Raw genomic sequence first — 16,271 nt, 5'->3', positions numbered from 1 at the left:
GATGTCATATTCATCATATCAATCAGATTTTATCTATTTTTCATGTATTGAGTTTAACTGTTGAACTGGAAAGCATGCCTACATTTGTGTACTGTTATTTCTATACTAGACTGTACCTGTTGAGCTCGTCACTGCTTTCAGCCCAGAGGTTAGTCTTGTTACTTATTGAGTTGGTTGTACTGATACTACACTATTCATCTTGTGTGTAGATCCAGGTACTTCCGGATACGGCATTTGCTAGATTTGAGGATTTATCTGTTTGAGACTATCAAGGTAGTTGTTTGGTGTCCGCAGACCTTGACTCTCTTTCCTTTCAGTTATTGTATTGTTCTATATTTTCAGATAGTGTTCTTATCAGTCAGACTTTGTTATTATTTAGATGCTCGTGTACTCAGTGACACCGGGTTTTGGGAGTATACTTATATCAGTATTTGTGAGATTTTATATTGAATTTAAATATTACGTTTTCAAACTTAAGAGGTTATTGTGATTTATTGAGGTTGTCGGCTTGCCTAGTATTGATATAGGCGCCATCACGACATGCGAATTTTGGGTCGTGACAGTCGTAGCCTTGTGGACGAATATTTATGGGTCGTATCCGCCTTTTGTTTATATAGTTTGGATGTGCTTCTTTATTTAGTTTTGGCTAATAGGTGTTGTTTGAACTTGGTTCATTTTAGTCTTTTGCCAAGCAGTTTGCGAGGGCCGGTAGGTGTTACATGAACGCGGTCGAGCTTAACCTTTTATTAACTTGCGGCCAGGGCAGAAAGGTGTTGTTTGAGTTGGGTCTAACTTAACCTTTTATTAAATCGCGGTCGAGGGCTGATAGATATTGTTCAAACTTGGTCGAACTTAACCTTTTATTGAAATGTGGCCAAGGGCCAAAGGTATTGTTCGAGCTGGGTCAAACTTAACCTTTTATTAAATCGCGGTCGAGGGCCAATAGGTGTTCTTCGAACTTGGTCGAACTTAACCTTAATACAAAAGGTGTTCTGATAAATTTAAGTTTATTATTACTTTGACGTTGTTACTCTAGTTACATGATTGCAGAAAGTTACAGATTTTGGGCGTTGGCTGGCATTCCAGTCCCAATCCAGTCTATCTAGTCCCTTCATTATTTGACTTGGGGAGTATTAAGGAGTCCGGCAATGAAAGAGGAAAACAGTCCCTCCCTCGCACACTTCGACTCGAAGTGTGCCCTTTATTGCCTCGTTAAAAACCTCCTTGAGAATACTCTAATGGGACAAAACTCAAGTGAGGGAAAAAGAGTACGACTTGGGGACACTTCTTCCTTTTAAAAGTTGAAGTATTTGAGGTGGCTGATGTTCCAATTGTTCGGTAATTGCTTTCCTTCCATTGTCTCTAATTGGAACAAACCCTTGTTTGCTTTGGCTGTAATTTGTATGGGCCGTCCCAGTTTGTTCCTAGTTTGCCTTCCTGTGGGTCTTTGCTCGCTTGAGTTTTGTCTTTGAGTATATAGTCCCCGACTTTGAGCGGCCGAACCTTTGTTTTCTTATTTTAATAATGTTTTGCTTGCTGCTTTTGGGCGACCATCCTTATGTACGCCATATCTCTTCATTCGTCCATTTCATCGAGTTCATGTCTTCTACTCCCATCATTACTAGTACCACTTTCATGGGAGTATCATAGGCTGGGTTCTCTGACTTCGACCGGTATGACTGCCTTGGTCCCATAGATCAAAGAGTAGGGTGTCTCTTCTGCGCTCGTCTTCGGGGTAGTTATATACGCCCATAATACTTCTAGAAGTATCTCTGGCCATAGTCCCTTGGCATATTCGAGCTTTTTCTTCATAATGTTTGATATGGACTTGTTGGAGGATTCTGCATGTCCGTTACCCGCCGGGTGATAGGGGTTGAAAGTATCCTCTTACTATGCCATTTCTCGAAGAATTCAGCGGTTTTCTTTCCCGCGAACTGAGGTTCGTTACCGTAACTGATCTCCTTGGGTAGGCCGAATCGGTAGTTAATGTTTCTTCATATAAAGGTGATTACCTCTTGTTCGCATATTTGGGAAAACGCTATTGCTTCCACACATTTAGAGAAATAATCATTTAAAACCAAAAGGAACCATACATTACCTCACCATGCTGGGAGGGGGCCCACGATATCCATTCCCCACGAACAACCATGGAGAGGTGACTGGGTGGAGGTGTTCGCCTGCTTGGTGAATTATTGGGGCGTATTTTGACATTGTTCGCATTTTTACACAAATTCTAAGGCGTATTTTTTCATGGTGGGCCAATAGTATCCGGCCCGTATGAGGTGCTTAACGAGTACTAGATTGCCGGAGTGAGCACCGCAATGGCCTTCATAGGCTTCTTTGAGGACGCGTTGGGTTTGGTTTGGGCCCAAATATTTCGCCAGAGGGCCACCATATGTCCTCTTGTGCAGGTCGCTATGGACGAGATTTTATCTGGTTGTTTTCATTCTTAGTTTCTTCACTTTTTTTTTAGTCGTTTGGGAGTGCGCCATCCTGCAAAAAGGAGATAATATAATTGTGCCAATCCCAAGTTAAGATTACAGATCTTACCTTGATTTGGTCTATCGATGAGTTGAGGATGTGGACTACACTTTTATCCCTGTTCGTGATGCTTTTGGTAGCAGCGGCCAATTTGGCGAGGCCGTCTGCTTTAGCATTTTGCGCATGCGGGATCTGGTCGAGCTGGCATTCATCGAACTCGGGCAGTAGCTTACAGATCTAGGTCTAATATTTTTGCAAACTTTGTTCTTTTAATGGAAAGTCCATATGATTCGGTTGACTACGAGTTGGGAATCACAACGGCGTTTCAACCGCTTTGCCCCATACTTGAGTGTCAGCCTCAATCCTATAATTACGGCCCCATACTTGGCCTCATTGTTAGTTATATCTGGGCATCTTATGGACCGGTGAATTACTTCACTGGTAGGGACCTCGAATACGAGTCCTAGTCTGGATCCGGAGGCGTTGGATGCACTGTTGGTGTATAGGACCTAGAGGTCTTGTGTTTGGAGATAAGCTTGGACGGCTTCCTTCTCAACTTCAGGAATTATTTTTGCACAGAAGTCTGCGAGCACTTGTGACTTTATCTCCATTCGCGGCTGATACATGATATCGTGCTCGCCTATCTTGATGGCCCACTTGGCCAGCCTTATCGATAGCTCGGGTTCATGTAAAATGTCTCTTAGGGGAAATGTGGTAACGACTGAGATATGGTGGCACTGGAAATAGGGTCTATGCTTTCGTGAAGCTACGATTAGTGCCAGGGCCAGTTTTTTGAGGAGTGGATACCTCGTCTCGGCGTCGATGAATGTTTTGCTAATGTAATAAATGGGATATTACGTACCTATGGTTTCTCGAATCAGGACTGCAATTATTGCTACTTCGAAGACGGCCAGGTAGACAAGGAAATGTTCCCCGGGTTCAGGTTTTGAGAGAAGAGGTGGTGATGATAGATACGCCTTCAATTCTCGCAGAGCTTGTACACACTCGGGTGTCCGCTCGAGGCCGTTGCCTTTTTGAGTACGCCAAAAAATCTGTGACATCTATCAGAAGACCGCGAGATGAATCTCGATAAGGCGGTGATTCAACCAATCAAGCTTTGGACTTACTTCTTGATAGTCAGGAGCTCCGGTATCCCTTCGATAGCTTTGATTTGGTCCAGGTTGACCTCGATCCCCCCGTTGTGACACTAAGAAGTCCAAGAACTTCCTAGAGGCTAAACCAAATGCGCATTTCTCCAGGTTTAGTTTTATTCCGTACCATCTTAGTATGTCGAAAGCTTCCTTCAAATGGTCGATATGGTCCTCAGCCTTTACGAATTTAACCAGCATGTCGTCGATATATACTTCCATGGTCTTGCCAAACTAATCTTTAAACATTTTCGTGACCAATATTTGATATGTAGCCCCTGCGTTTTTCAACCCAAATGGCATGACCCTATAACAATATGTTCCTCGGTGGGTGATAAACGTCGTTTTCTCCTAGTCCTCTTCTTTCATAAGTATCTGTTTATAGCTCGAGTACGTGTCCAAAAAACTCAACAACTCATGTCCGGCCGTTGCGTCGATGAGTTGGTCGATATGTGGTAACGGGAACGAATCCTTCAGGCATGCTTTGTTCAAGTCCGTAAATTCTACGCACATCCGCCATTTCCCATTTTTCTTTTTGACCATCACTATGTTGGCGATCTATTTTTGGTAATTCGACTCCTTGATGAAGCCATTTTCTAATAGTTTCTCCACCTCTTCGTGGACGGCATCGATGATAGAGGGATTGAACTTATGTTTGACCTGCCTTACCGGGGGTAGAACGATTCGACGTTTATTTTGTGTGTAGCAATCTCCTTGGGGATGCCCGACATATCTGCATGGCTGAATGCAAATAAAAATTGCATTAGTTATTAAGAACTGAGTAAATTTACCTGGTTCTCAGAGTTTGCAGCCGATGTAGGCCTTTATGCTGCAGTCGTTAGGGTCTAATTGAACAGGGTTGATGTCCTCTACAGTCGAGTCTCCGGCTTCGACCATTTCGGGATCCATGATGACGTCCCTGGTCTCTTCTTGTGTTGACCTTAGCCATGTTGATTGTTATGCCTCTTTTTTTGTCTTTTTTCTATTAGGTTGACGTGTCATCTAAGGCGATGCGGTAGCACTCCCGGGATATTCGTTGTTCTCCCCGTATGCTGAATATCCCCCAAAGTATTGGGAATTTGATTACTTGGTATAGGATGGAGGGGATGGCTCTCATGTGATGTATCCATGGTCGTCCTACGATGGCATTGTACGCGGTGGCCTGGTCCATGATGTAGAATGTCCTCTCCAGCATTATGCCATCGGCCAAGACGGGGACTGTAATTTCAACCGATGTTCGTTCAACTGCATTACTAAAAACGGTTAGTGTGATGCAGTGTGGCACTACCTTATCCTCGAGTCTCATCTAGGTGAGGACTAGGGGACAGATAATGCACGCTCCACTTCCATCGCCTACCATGATACATTTGACATCAGTATCTAAAATGCGCAAAGTAATGATGAGAGCATCATTATGAGGGAAAGTCAAACCATCGTCATCTGACTCGTCGAAGATGATACTTTCTTGGATTCCATCATATCGTTCGCGGGTGATAGATCATTTGAGTTTGTTAGTGATGATGAATTTAATGTCGTTGATGGAGGTGTCATTTTTGTCGCCGATGATCATGTTGATGGTACGAGCTGGTGACGACGGCTTTGGCGGGCCTAGGTGTTCACGTCCTCAGGCGAAGTTATTTCTCCCTTTGTCGCTTAGATGCTCTTTGAGGTGTCCCTGCCGCAACATGTTTACAACTTCTTGCCTGAGGGCAGTGCAATATTTTGTTTTATGCCTGCGCTCCTAGTGGAACTCATAGAGGGCGTCGGATTTTCTGGTGCTCGGATCGGACCTCATTTTTGGCGGCCACTTCACCTTCGTTCCGAGTTTCTCCAAGGCATAGACTATTTCTGTAGGTGATACACAAAGATTTTGAGCAGATAATAAGGGGGCATACCTCTCTCGTTCCGGTGAGTCCCTATTCTTGGCCTGGATGGGCCATCCTCATAGTAGAGAGAAGGCGGGGCGGGTGCCCTGACATATGGTTGGTGTCGTTCCCTATTGGGTTGTGAGACTGAGTGATCCCTCCTGATGTTGTCCCTTCGTTCTTGTAATGACCCGACCTGTCATTTTGAACTCTAGCGCGTCGTTCGGTGGTTTGAGGCTATGTGAAGCTTCACTTCAAGTATTATGACTTGAGCATATGGTCGGAATTGAATTTCGGGAAGTTCGGAGTTGGATTGGAAAGAAAATTCTCATTTTGAAAGCTTTAAGTTGGAAGAATTGACCAAGGTTGGATTTTTGAGTAAACGATCTCGTAATCGGGATTTAAAGGTTCTAACAGGTTCGTATGATGATTTCGAACTTGGGCGTATGTACGTATCGGGTTTTGGATGACCCGTGAGCGTTTCGGCGCCTATTGTGGAAGTTGGCATTTTGGAAGAATTTCATAAATTTGGGTTGAAGTGAATTTCAATGTTATCAATGTCCGTTTGGGATTCCGAGTCTAGGAATAGCTCTGTATGGTGATTCTGGAATTGGGAGCGCGTCCGCAAGTGGATTCGGAGGTCCGTAGGTCGTTTTGGAGTCATTTGGCTAAAGTTAGAAATTTGAAGGTTTTTGAGAAGTTTGATCGGAAGTTGACTTTTTGATATCGGGGTTGGAATCTGATTCCGCAAGTTCGAGTAGGTCCGTAATGTCAATTATGACTTGTGTGCAAAATTTGAGAACAATCGGACGTGATTTGATAGGTTTCGGCATCGATTTTAGAAGTTTGAAATTCTAAAGTTTATTAAGCTTGGAATGGGGTGCGATTCATGAATTCGACATTGTTTGATGTGATTTGAAGGCTCGATTAAGTTAGTAATGTGTTTTGGGACGTGTTGTTATAATTGGTTAAGGTCCCGAGGAGGCCGGGTGGATTCCGGGTGGTTAACGGATCGAATTTGGAAGTTAAAGAAGGGCTGAAGCATCTGAGCATCTAGTGTAACCGCACCCGCGTGAAGATGGCCGCAGGTGCGAGCCCGCGGGTGCGGGAAAATGGCTTGTAGAAGCGGAAGGGGGTAGGCTGCTGAGAAGCGCAGGAGCGAAAAGATTTGCAAACCTGCAAAGGCGCAGGTGCGAAGGGAGCAACGCATGAGCGGACGCGCAGATGCGCCGCATGGAGCGCAAGTGCGAAAAATGATGGGCTGAGCTGGAGCCGCACCTGCGATGGAATTTTTGCAGGTGCAGGATCGCAGATGCGGCCAAGGCACCGCATGTGCGGAAGTCGGGGTTGGGCAATGTCTTCTTTAAAATGAGGGTTTGGCTCTATCTCATTTTATTTTCGCCCATGGGAGCCGATTTTGGAGCACATTGGAGTGCCATCTTCATCGATCATAATGGGGTAAGTGCTTTCTTCACAATTTTGAGTTAAATACATGAGTCTATATAGATTTGGACATGGAAATTAGTAGAAGTTGGGGCTTTGATGGAAAAACATAGAATCTTGTATATTTGGATTTTGACCACGAATTGTGGACATAGAATTGAGAATAAATTATATGTTTGAGTCTGTGATGTCATGGGCAAAGTTTAACTTTGAACATTTTCAGAATCCGGGCACGTGGGCCCGAGGGTGATTTTATCAACTTTTCGAACGGAGTTGAAAATTGTTATAAAATGATTAATTATGAGTATTAGAGTATATTTTGATTCGGTTGCATCATATTTGACTAGTTTTGGAGCAACGAACTTTAGTTTGAGTTGTTGGAGCGGCTTTGGAGTCGATTATGTAACTTCGGAGCGAGGTAAGTCTCCTTTCTAACCTTGTAAGAGGGAATTAATCCCATAGGTGAATTAAATCGATACGTGTTTCTATTTTTGGGGGCTACGTATGCACGAGGTGACGAGAGTCCGTGCGTAGCTACTATTATGCTTAAGTCCGGGTAGTCTAGGACCCAAAAGCATGCTTTACTTGTAATATTTGCAATCTGGTTGTCAATTTAAAATGCTTAACTCATATCGAACTTTGCGAATTAATTTCTAAGAGGCTAGCCATCGCTTTCTTGACTTTTAAAAGTGTAATTTGCCTTTTTTCTTGGATAATTGCCCATTGATGAATTCTTGATTGATTGTTTGAATGTGTTATCTTTTGTGGAATGGGCTGAGCACCTCGGTAGTAAATAGATGCATCTATGGTCCGCGCCATTCGACCCTCTGGCAGTGCACAGTTTAAATATTTATTGGATCGGGTCGTACGACCTCGGCATGATTTGCGCATGACTTAGTTGATTGTTTTGAAATTATTGATAATTGATATGGCCTCATTGGCCGGAGATATAAATTGTTGAAAGACGAGAATAAATTTGGAAATCCCCTATTAACAAGAGAATTATTTATCTGCCTCATGTTATTGTGTTTACCGTTGCCTCATAAAATCCATAATTTATCATATCATCAGTATATTAATTATAGACCATAGTAAGTGTCTGAATCGACCCCTCGTCACTGCTTCTTCGGGGTTAAGCGGGATACTTACTGGGTACGCATTGATTTAGATACTCATACTACACTTGCTGCACATTTTTGTGCAGGTACACATATGTTTAGCGAACTTGTGGACGCAGAGACGCGATTATGGCGGGGACTTAGGTGAGCTGCATTCTACACGACGCTCCGCAGCCAACAGAGTCTCCTTCAGAGTACTTACATTTTTCCTGTCCAATTTGTATTACGGACTGCTGTTGTATTTTATTTTACATTCTTAGTAAATGCTCATGCACTTGTGACACCGGGATTTGGGATGATTATGGGTTGCACTGTATTAGAATTTTTTTTAAAGATATTATTACATAATTTGTAAACTCCATCTTCTGCTATTTAATTGAGGGAACAACTATGATTTCAAAAATATTAAAATGAGAATTTATTAAGTATTTATTTTTGGCTTGCCTGACAGCGGTGTCCGGCGCCATCATGACCTTTATGGATTTTGGGTCGTGACAGTTCTTTCCTGGACTCGGCTTGTACCGAGATGAGCCAATGAGTTGGTCCATTGAGGTCGTCCTCATCTACTCGGACTTTAGCACAATTAGCATTATGGATCTCGTCCCAAGTAGTTGGAAGATATTTCATCAATCGACTCAGCAATTTTCTAGTCGCTCTCGACCATCTCTAATCAACCCGTTCTGAGAAGACGCGACCGCCATCCCTTCGGACACGTTTGGTAGGTTCATCCTTACCCTATTGAATCGGATGAGGAAGTCCCTCAGTCCCTCTCCTAAAGACTTCTTGATGGCGAATATGTCATTTACTCTTGTTTCGGCTTTCCTGGCTTCGGCATGCACCATTACTAACTTATCGGCCATTTTCTCGAAGGTTTATATGGAGAGGGCTGGTAGATGTGAGTACCATGTTAATGCCCCTCCCGTAAGAGTTTCGCCAAATCTTTTCAGCAAAATAGAAGAAACTTGTTCCTTGGTGAGGTCGTTGCCTTTCTTGGCGGTGACATAATGAGTCACATGATCTTCGGGATCAGTCGTTTTGTCGTATATCCTGAGATACGACGGCATTTTGAAGGTCTTTGGTATAGAATGCGGGGCTTTTTCTTCATTGTACGACTGCTCTACGAACCTGTCGGCGTCCCTCTTTGGCAATAGCTTAGGGGCGTCCGGTATCTTGTCGACTCGTTCTTTGTGTCATTTGTTTGATCTCTGAGTGCTTTATTTTCACTCTCCATTTCTTCTATCCTCTTTAGAATAGCGGGAGGGCGATGTCACCTGTATTGTTAGTAACATTGTGAGTTATACCTGGTGTTGGAGGGTTTGGTCACCCTGTTCGTCTGCTCATTGCACTGTGTAGGTTCTTGCAGTCTTTGTAGTCGTGCATGCAATGGGCTTGTTGAGTACGCTCACTAGCGTATCGGTCAACCATGTTTCGAGGAGCTTTTTTGCGGTCAGTGGCATCCCTTCTTCTGTGGACGTGGAGGCCCCTTTTCCATTTGATTTTGTTATGCTACAATGGGGAGGGGGGAGGAGACCTCTCGCGCCTGGGGGAAGCAGTGGGCATCACGTCCTCGCCTAATGTCTCACAGCTCTCGTTGATAGCATTCATGAGGTTGCTAGGGAAATCACATGTTACTTTAGTCCTCTCTCCTTGGTTACCTGCCATGTAGGTTTTTGTACGTGCAAAGAAAGAGAAAAATCTCGAGGTTTGTAAGGTTAGTGATTCACGTTAGCTGCAGATCCAAAGGAAACTAAAAAATTAACTAAGAAGTCCCCATAGGCGGCGCCAAACTATTTGATCAAAAATATAGATCTTGGTTCAACTAGTTAAATTTAAATAAAGAAGAGTCAATCTTAGCTAATAATAATATCCTAAGGACAAAGCTAATAGTTTTATGATAAATAACTTGTATGTTTGTCCGGATGACAATAAATGTAAGCAATAATGACAGTGTTCAATGATCCAAAAAGATAGGATATGGCATTAAATAATAACAAGTAGCAATAAATGACATTTAAGTAAATAGAAATGTGTGAGTCACCCGAAAAGATGTGAGATATGTGGATATTCTCTCTGACAATGATGAATGATTGATAAGCCTTTGAACATTTAGATTGTTCTTGGATCCAGTGGGAATGCTAGACAAGAATTATAGCAAAAAGGTTATTTTTGTATGCTTGTAATAAGACCAGATTCTCTTTATAAAGTCAATGTGTTTTTTACAAATGAATATCTCATATCACCTATCATTGTGTCTTTTTTCTATTTATAGGGAACATGTTACTAAAAATTCTAATAGTACAGGTGCAGAGAATATTCACTAGAATATATTCTTCTTTATGTCCTATATTAAAACAAGCCGTTATAACTTTGTCTGAGATGCTCGACCTCGACTTTGAACTATGGTGACTTCACGACCTTGATTTTTGCTGACTCTTCAACCGTATCCTTCATCGCTTCGAGGCTAGTTCGACCTAGGGCAGATCTTTGTGGACACCTTACTGATAGCACGTGGCAGCCGACGAAGGATATCATGGTGTTGACGTGGCTCGCCTATATCAAAGATATTTTTGGCCCATACAATATTTATCCATTGTAAAATGTCACTTTTCATCTTTAATTTGCAGGTTGCTATCAAAAGTTACAAACTGGTCTTAGTAACTTTGACAGAACAAAAATAATTTTATATTGTCGGTATATATAATACAAAGTTGTTTTTTAGATTATATACAGCCAGTTATTAGCATCACCATTAGGAGGTTGACATGAATAGTTTATTTGAACAAGACATCAGAAGACTTCAAAATAAGTTCCTTTGCTGCTCAGCATTTGCGTTAAGACGTGCGTAATCCATCATATTTAATTATAACAAATTCTGAAAAATACGTTATGCCTATAATCAATCCCTCCACTCCCACCCCACAATACATCCGCATAAAAAAAAAATAAAAGTAAAAATAAGTTATGTCCACTTCAATTATATAATATATATATACAAGTATCTGAAAAAGTCAATAGCTTGTTTCTTGTTCTGCCATTTTTATTGTCTGTGTTTGTTGGAGCAAATAATCAAAGCAGAAGTATGGAGGAATTACCAGTTGTTGATGGAATACGAGCTACGTCGTTGAGGATTAATAGCTATCCATCCCCAGCAGAATCCAACACTACTGCTACGACTCCACAAAAACATTCAAAATGCTTTATAAGTGTGCATTTCGTGCAAAAGGTAGTTTAATTTCTTCATGTTCTTTCCAAATTCCTTGAGAAATTACATATGCTTGAAATCTTGATTGAATGCGGTAATTTAATCTCGAGTTTTAAGTCTCTTGATTGTATGTAGTGTCAAATATGTGATCAAATATTTCAGGCAAGTTATAATAGATTGCAATAAAATGGTCATGTTTGATTTTTGCAAAGTTGCTGGCTCTAAATGGAGTTATTCCAGATGGATTAAGGAATATTGGTGATATCCCAACTTGAGCAACATCGATACAATTTGTACCTTTGTTATCTTTCTTTTTTGTGCAAATCTCTAGCTATAAACTTAAGTAGCTGATAGTCATTTATTGTAGTATAACAACAACAAAAAAATATATAAGTGGGGCCTAGGGATAGTAATACGTTGCATAGCAATATCTTAGTCTCATGACAACTCATTAATCCATATTCCTTTCTTTTTTAACAAAACTGGGTTAATGTAGATATATAACTAAGTCTTTTGAATTGTGCAACCATCTCCAATAAGTTGCGACAGAGGATAAACTCTTATTTACTTAATTATATTTTTAACACACTCTTTTACATGTAGGCTTTACTCTTTTTCATGAACCAAATACGTGAAAGTTCTTTGATAATGGTTCGCAGTGAGCCGCGAAACCAAGACCTCTGTATGCTCCAACACGATGTTGAAAATTTTGGACCATCTCAAATCTTCAACACGCACTAGTCCTCAAATTTATGATTGTAAATCTTGTGATTTTCCTCAGCTAAAAAAGGTTTAATGTGTCATCAATATAATTACAGTTGATTGCAGAGCTTGTGGGAACCTACATGTTGATATTTGCTGGTTGTGCTGCTATAGTGTTGAATATAAACAAGGACAACGTTGTCACACTACCTGGAATTGCATCTGTTTGGGGACTTGTTGTTATGGTTTTGATTTACTCTGTTGGTCATGTCTCTGGTGCACATTTCAACCCTGCTGTAACCATTGCTTTTGCCTCTTGCAAAAGATTTCCTTGGAATCAGGTAAACTATGGAATTAATGCTATTCACAACTCTCCTTTATATTATTAAATTTATGAAATCATATCAAAGGAAGGGGAGCCTTGGAGCAACGGTCAACTTGTGTCCTAGTGACCTATAAGTCATGGGTTCGAGCGGTGTAATTAACCACTGATACTTGCATCATGGTAGGCTGTCTACACCACACCTTCGTAGGGTGCGGCTGTTCCCCGGATCCTGCGTGAGCGCGGGATGCTTTGGCCTTTGTGCACCGGACTGTTTTTTTTTTATTGTTATTGTTAATTACTGGATTAATTGTGCAGGTTCCGACCTATATTTTGGTTCAAGTCATAGGATCCACTCTAGCTAGTGGAAGCCTTCGACTAATATTTAATGGCAAAGAAGACCAGTTTGTAGGGACAGTTCCAGCAGGAACAAATATGCAAGCTTTGGTACTTGAGTTCATAGCCACATTCTACCTCATGTTTGTCATCTCTGGTGTTGCTACTGATGATCGAGCTGTTAGTACTCCTATTTCACTGACGTGCTTTATATTCACTGATACTTTAAAGTATTTTTACGCTATCAGTATATTTAATCAATAACACATTTTATTTTACTGAAAATGTTGATTGCAGAGTGTAATGTAATCTAGTAGATCTTACTATTTGGGTTTGATGCAGATGAAACATTTATCTGGGGTTGCAATTGGAGCCACTGTTTCACTTGATATATTGTTCTCCGGGTACTAGTTTCACTTCTCATTTCAAGTTCATGTTCCCATTTGTTGTGCTTTATTTGTCCCAAATATATGTCTGTTTTCTAAAAAAAAAAAAAAGGGTAGCCCAGTGCACAAAGCATCCCACGATTATGCAAGATCCTGGGAAGGGCCGCACCCCAAGGAGTGTGATCAGTGGTGAAACCAGGAAATTCAACAAGGGTGTTCAAACATTTGCCAATGGGTTATGTAAGGGTGTTCAAAGTCTATTTTTAATCAATAACAAATAATATTTTACCTTATATAGAGTATAATTTTCCGGCGAAGGGTGATCAAGCTTCGCCCCTGGGTGTGATGTGTCTGTTTCTAAATGAAAAAAAAAAAAAAAATTCTTCTTCTAGACTTAGGTACGCAACAAGGTGATTTTTATTTGTATCAACTAAAAGTGGTCGGGTTTTATTAAAGATTAAAAAAATAACAAAAAGGTAGAGAGGGAAATTTCTTTATCTGGAGGACAATATATTTTCTTGATGCACAGGCCACTAACAGGGGCATCAATGAACCCTGCAAGGAGTTTGGGACCAGCAATTGTTACAGGTCATTACAAAGGGCTATGGATTTACATTATAGGGCCAACTTTAGGGGCCATATTTGGTGCTTGGACTTACAATCTTATGAGACTCACAAATAAGTCATGGTATGAAAAATAAAACTATTTACTTTTGAAAAAGAATATTTGATTTGCTAATCTTTTGATTTTTCTTGTGAAGGGGTGAATCTATAAAAGAGATTTCAGATTCACAAAAAATAATAGAAGTGTCCTCAAAAGACAAGGTTATATGCAAGTGTAGTGAAGGGTGGACATGTATTGTAACCAAAACTGAAGAACCAGAAGCAGGCAACATCTTTTTTGATTGTGGTGATGAAGGTTGTCTGTGTATTATTGATGAAACTAACACTCTGAAAAAACATGTACTTGTATATGATAAGACAAAAAGGAGAAAGAGCTACAAAATGTATATTTAAGGGCATCAAATCACTCAAATACTAGTTAAGAAAACCATGAATGCATGTGATCTATTTGGCGTGTCCAAAACTTTCTTTCATTTTCCTTCTCGGGTTTAGTTTTATAAATTGATAGTATATTTATGCAATCTTGCTTAAATGTAACAGCAAGTAACTGTTTATAATAAGCAGTCATTTGTAAGATGGAAAAAATTGTATGAAAACGGCTATAACTAGGCTAGCGTTTGGTCATAGATTTTTAAATTTGTTTTGAAAAATTTGATTTGGGTGAAGTTTGGTTTGAAGATGAAAATGTGTTTGGACATCAGTTTTCAAAACATATTTCACTTTTTTTTTTTTGAAAAAACATGAAACATGACTTATACCCATAAATTTTAAAAACTATCACAAATACCCAACAGTACATTCATCAATAACATTTATTATCATTATCGCAAACCATAGTCCTCAATATAAATAAATTTGGTACAAAATTATCATTTTTATAATGAACTACATAATATACTATCAGATGACCGAGAAGACGAAATAATAAATGGTATACTCTTTTATAAAATACAAAAGTTTGGGGCAATTTTTAAAATATGTAATTAAAATGTGTAATAGTAATATTTTGGGCCAGCTGGTTTTGGATTTGAGTTTTGAAAATTTGCCAAAATATGGATAAAATTTATGAACAAATATGTATTTGCCAAAAACAATTGGCAAAAATTTGACAAAATCTATGGTCAAATAAGTCTAGATGGCAATAGGGCGGTGCGGGTGCAGGGCAGGTATAGGAGTTTGCGGGGCACGGCGGGTTATAGAGCTCACGGATGCGGGGCGGGTTCAGTTTTTAAAAAAGAAAAATCACGCGGGACGGGGCGGGTTAGAGATTGTTTTTAAAACTAAAGCCTAAAGACCTAAACTAATGCCGCCTACTCTTTTCTTTCGCTTCTTTTCTGAATTTACTCAAACACCATTATTAGTGGAAATGTTTTGTTTCACTGGCACTATGTGACTATTTTGCTATCCAATTTGTGATTCTGTTTTTTTTTATCAGATATCACTATCTTTGTTGGAGGTTTTCACCTTAGGAAACATGACACGGAAATCCCTTTTTATTAACCAGGAGCAGAAGTGTAAAAATTATTAAATGGTATAAAACGTAAATCCATTTTAAGTTGGTATAAAATCTTCGCGGGTTTGTCCCGCAACTGCACCGACCTGCACCATTTACCATCCCTTGCTATAACGGGTTAAAATATACTGACTATATAGGCTAAATATAGGGCTGCTTATCGGACGGATTGGACGGTTATTTACTCTTAACGGTTTGGCTTATCGGTTATCGGTTTTTAAATGTATCAATTCGCGAGCCACCCGATAAGATATCGGGCGGATTGGTATCGGTTTAGCTATTATCGGACGGTTATCGGTTTAGTTTCAGTTGATTGAAACTTAACATACTTCAACACAGTGTTGAGGAGTACATCTCCGAGACAACAATATAGTCAACATTTCTCATACATATATATCAACTAAATTACACCATGAGGCCATATTACTATAATCAAATACAGGATATCACATACTTCTTTTATCTTCTCATACTACATTCAAGTGGATGGTAAGGGATTGAGAAGTGCACAACACAATATATCAACAGTATCATTTGAATAGATTTCTTACTGTTTAAGAAGATGACAAACTGTTAAAAAACAAAAACACAACTTGGTTAAGATTGAACTTAACCAATTCAATAATCCAGCTGCGAAGTCCGCTACCATGTCCTCTATCAAGATGATATGCTGGCGGGCTTCCATCGAGGCACACTGTTTGATGTCTCATAAACAAATAAATACTTAGTACTCATAGAAATCTGTATGTGATTCTCTTTACTCTCTATTGCTTAATGTATTGTGCAGTGGCACTGTGAACTATGGTGATGTTGACAATCGGTTCCTTTTGAGCTATAATAGTAGTCAACATTGCTAGCAATGCTAACAAGAAGTTGGTTTCCATCCTGCAAAACATTCAAATTATTAAGCAGTTGTTGGTTCGTGCTTATATTGCCTTTTTATTTATTCGTGTATTACTATTGTTTAGTATGAAACCTCTCACGCTGATAATAAATAATTGAATCTTTCTTCTAAAGTTTAGAGAGTAATAGTAAACGAGTTCAATAATATATATATATATATATATATATATATATATATATATATATATATATATATATATATATATCTTAACGGGTTAACGGATTATC

At 39.9% G+C, this 16,271-nt stretch overlaps 1 protein-coding gene across 1 annotated transcript; it reads left to right on the top strand.

The window, feature by feature from the left end:
- Positions 1 to 11,065: 11,065 nt before the first annotated feature.
- Positions 11,066 to 14,104, top strand: LOC104099922 (nodulin-26-like). Its single transcript, XM_009607057.4, has 6 exons — positions 11,066 to 11,278; positions 12,076 to 12,300; positions 12,600 to 12,797; positions 12,960 to 13,021; positions 13,533 to 13,691; positions 13,765 to 14,104. Exons 1-6 carry the CDS (start codon positions 11,135 to 11,137, stop codon positions 14,018 to 14,020), a joined length of 1,044 nt encoding a protein of 347 aa, XP_009605352.1. The 5' UTR covers positions 11,066 to 11,134; the 3' UTR covers positions 14,021 to 14,104.
- Positions 14,105 to 16,271: the final 2,167 nt, after the last annotated feature.

The sequence above is a fragment of the Nicotiana tomentosiformis genome, chromosome 6 (genome assembly GCF_000390325.3).
Source record: "Nicotiana tomentosiformis chromosome 6, ASM39032v3, whole genome shotgun sequence".
Classification (NCBI taxonomy): domain Eukaryota; kingdom Viridiplantae; phylum Streptophyta; class Magnoliopsida; order Solanales; family Solanaceae; genus Nicotiana; species Nicotiana tomentosiformis.
The sequence above is the reverse complement of the archived record's forward strand: the minus strand, read 5'-3'. Positions and strand labels throughout refer to the sequence as shown.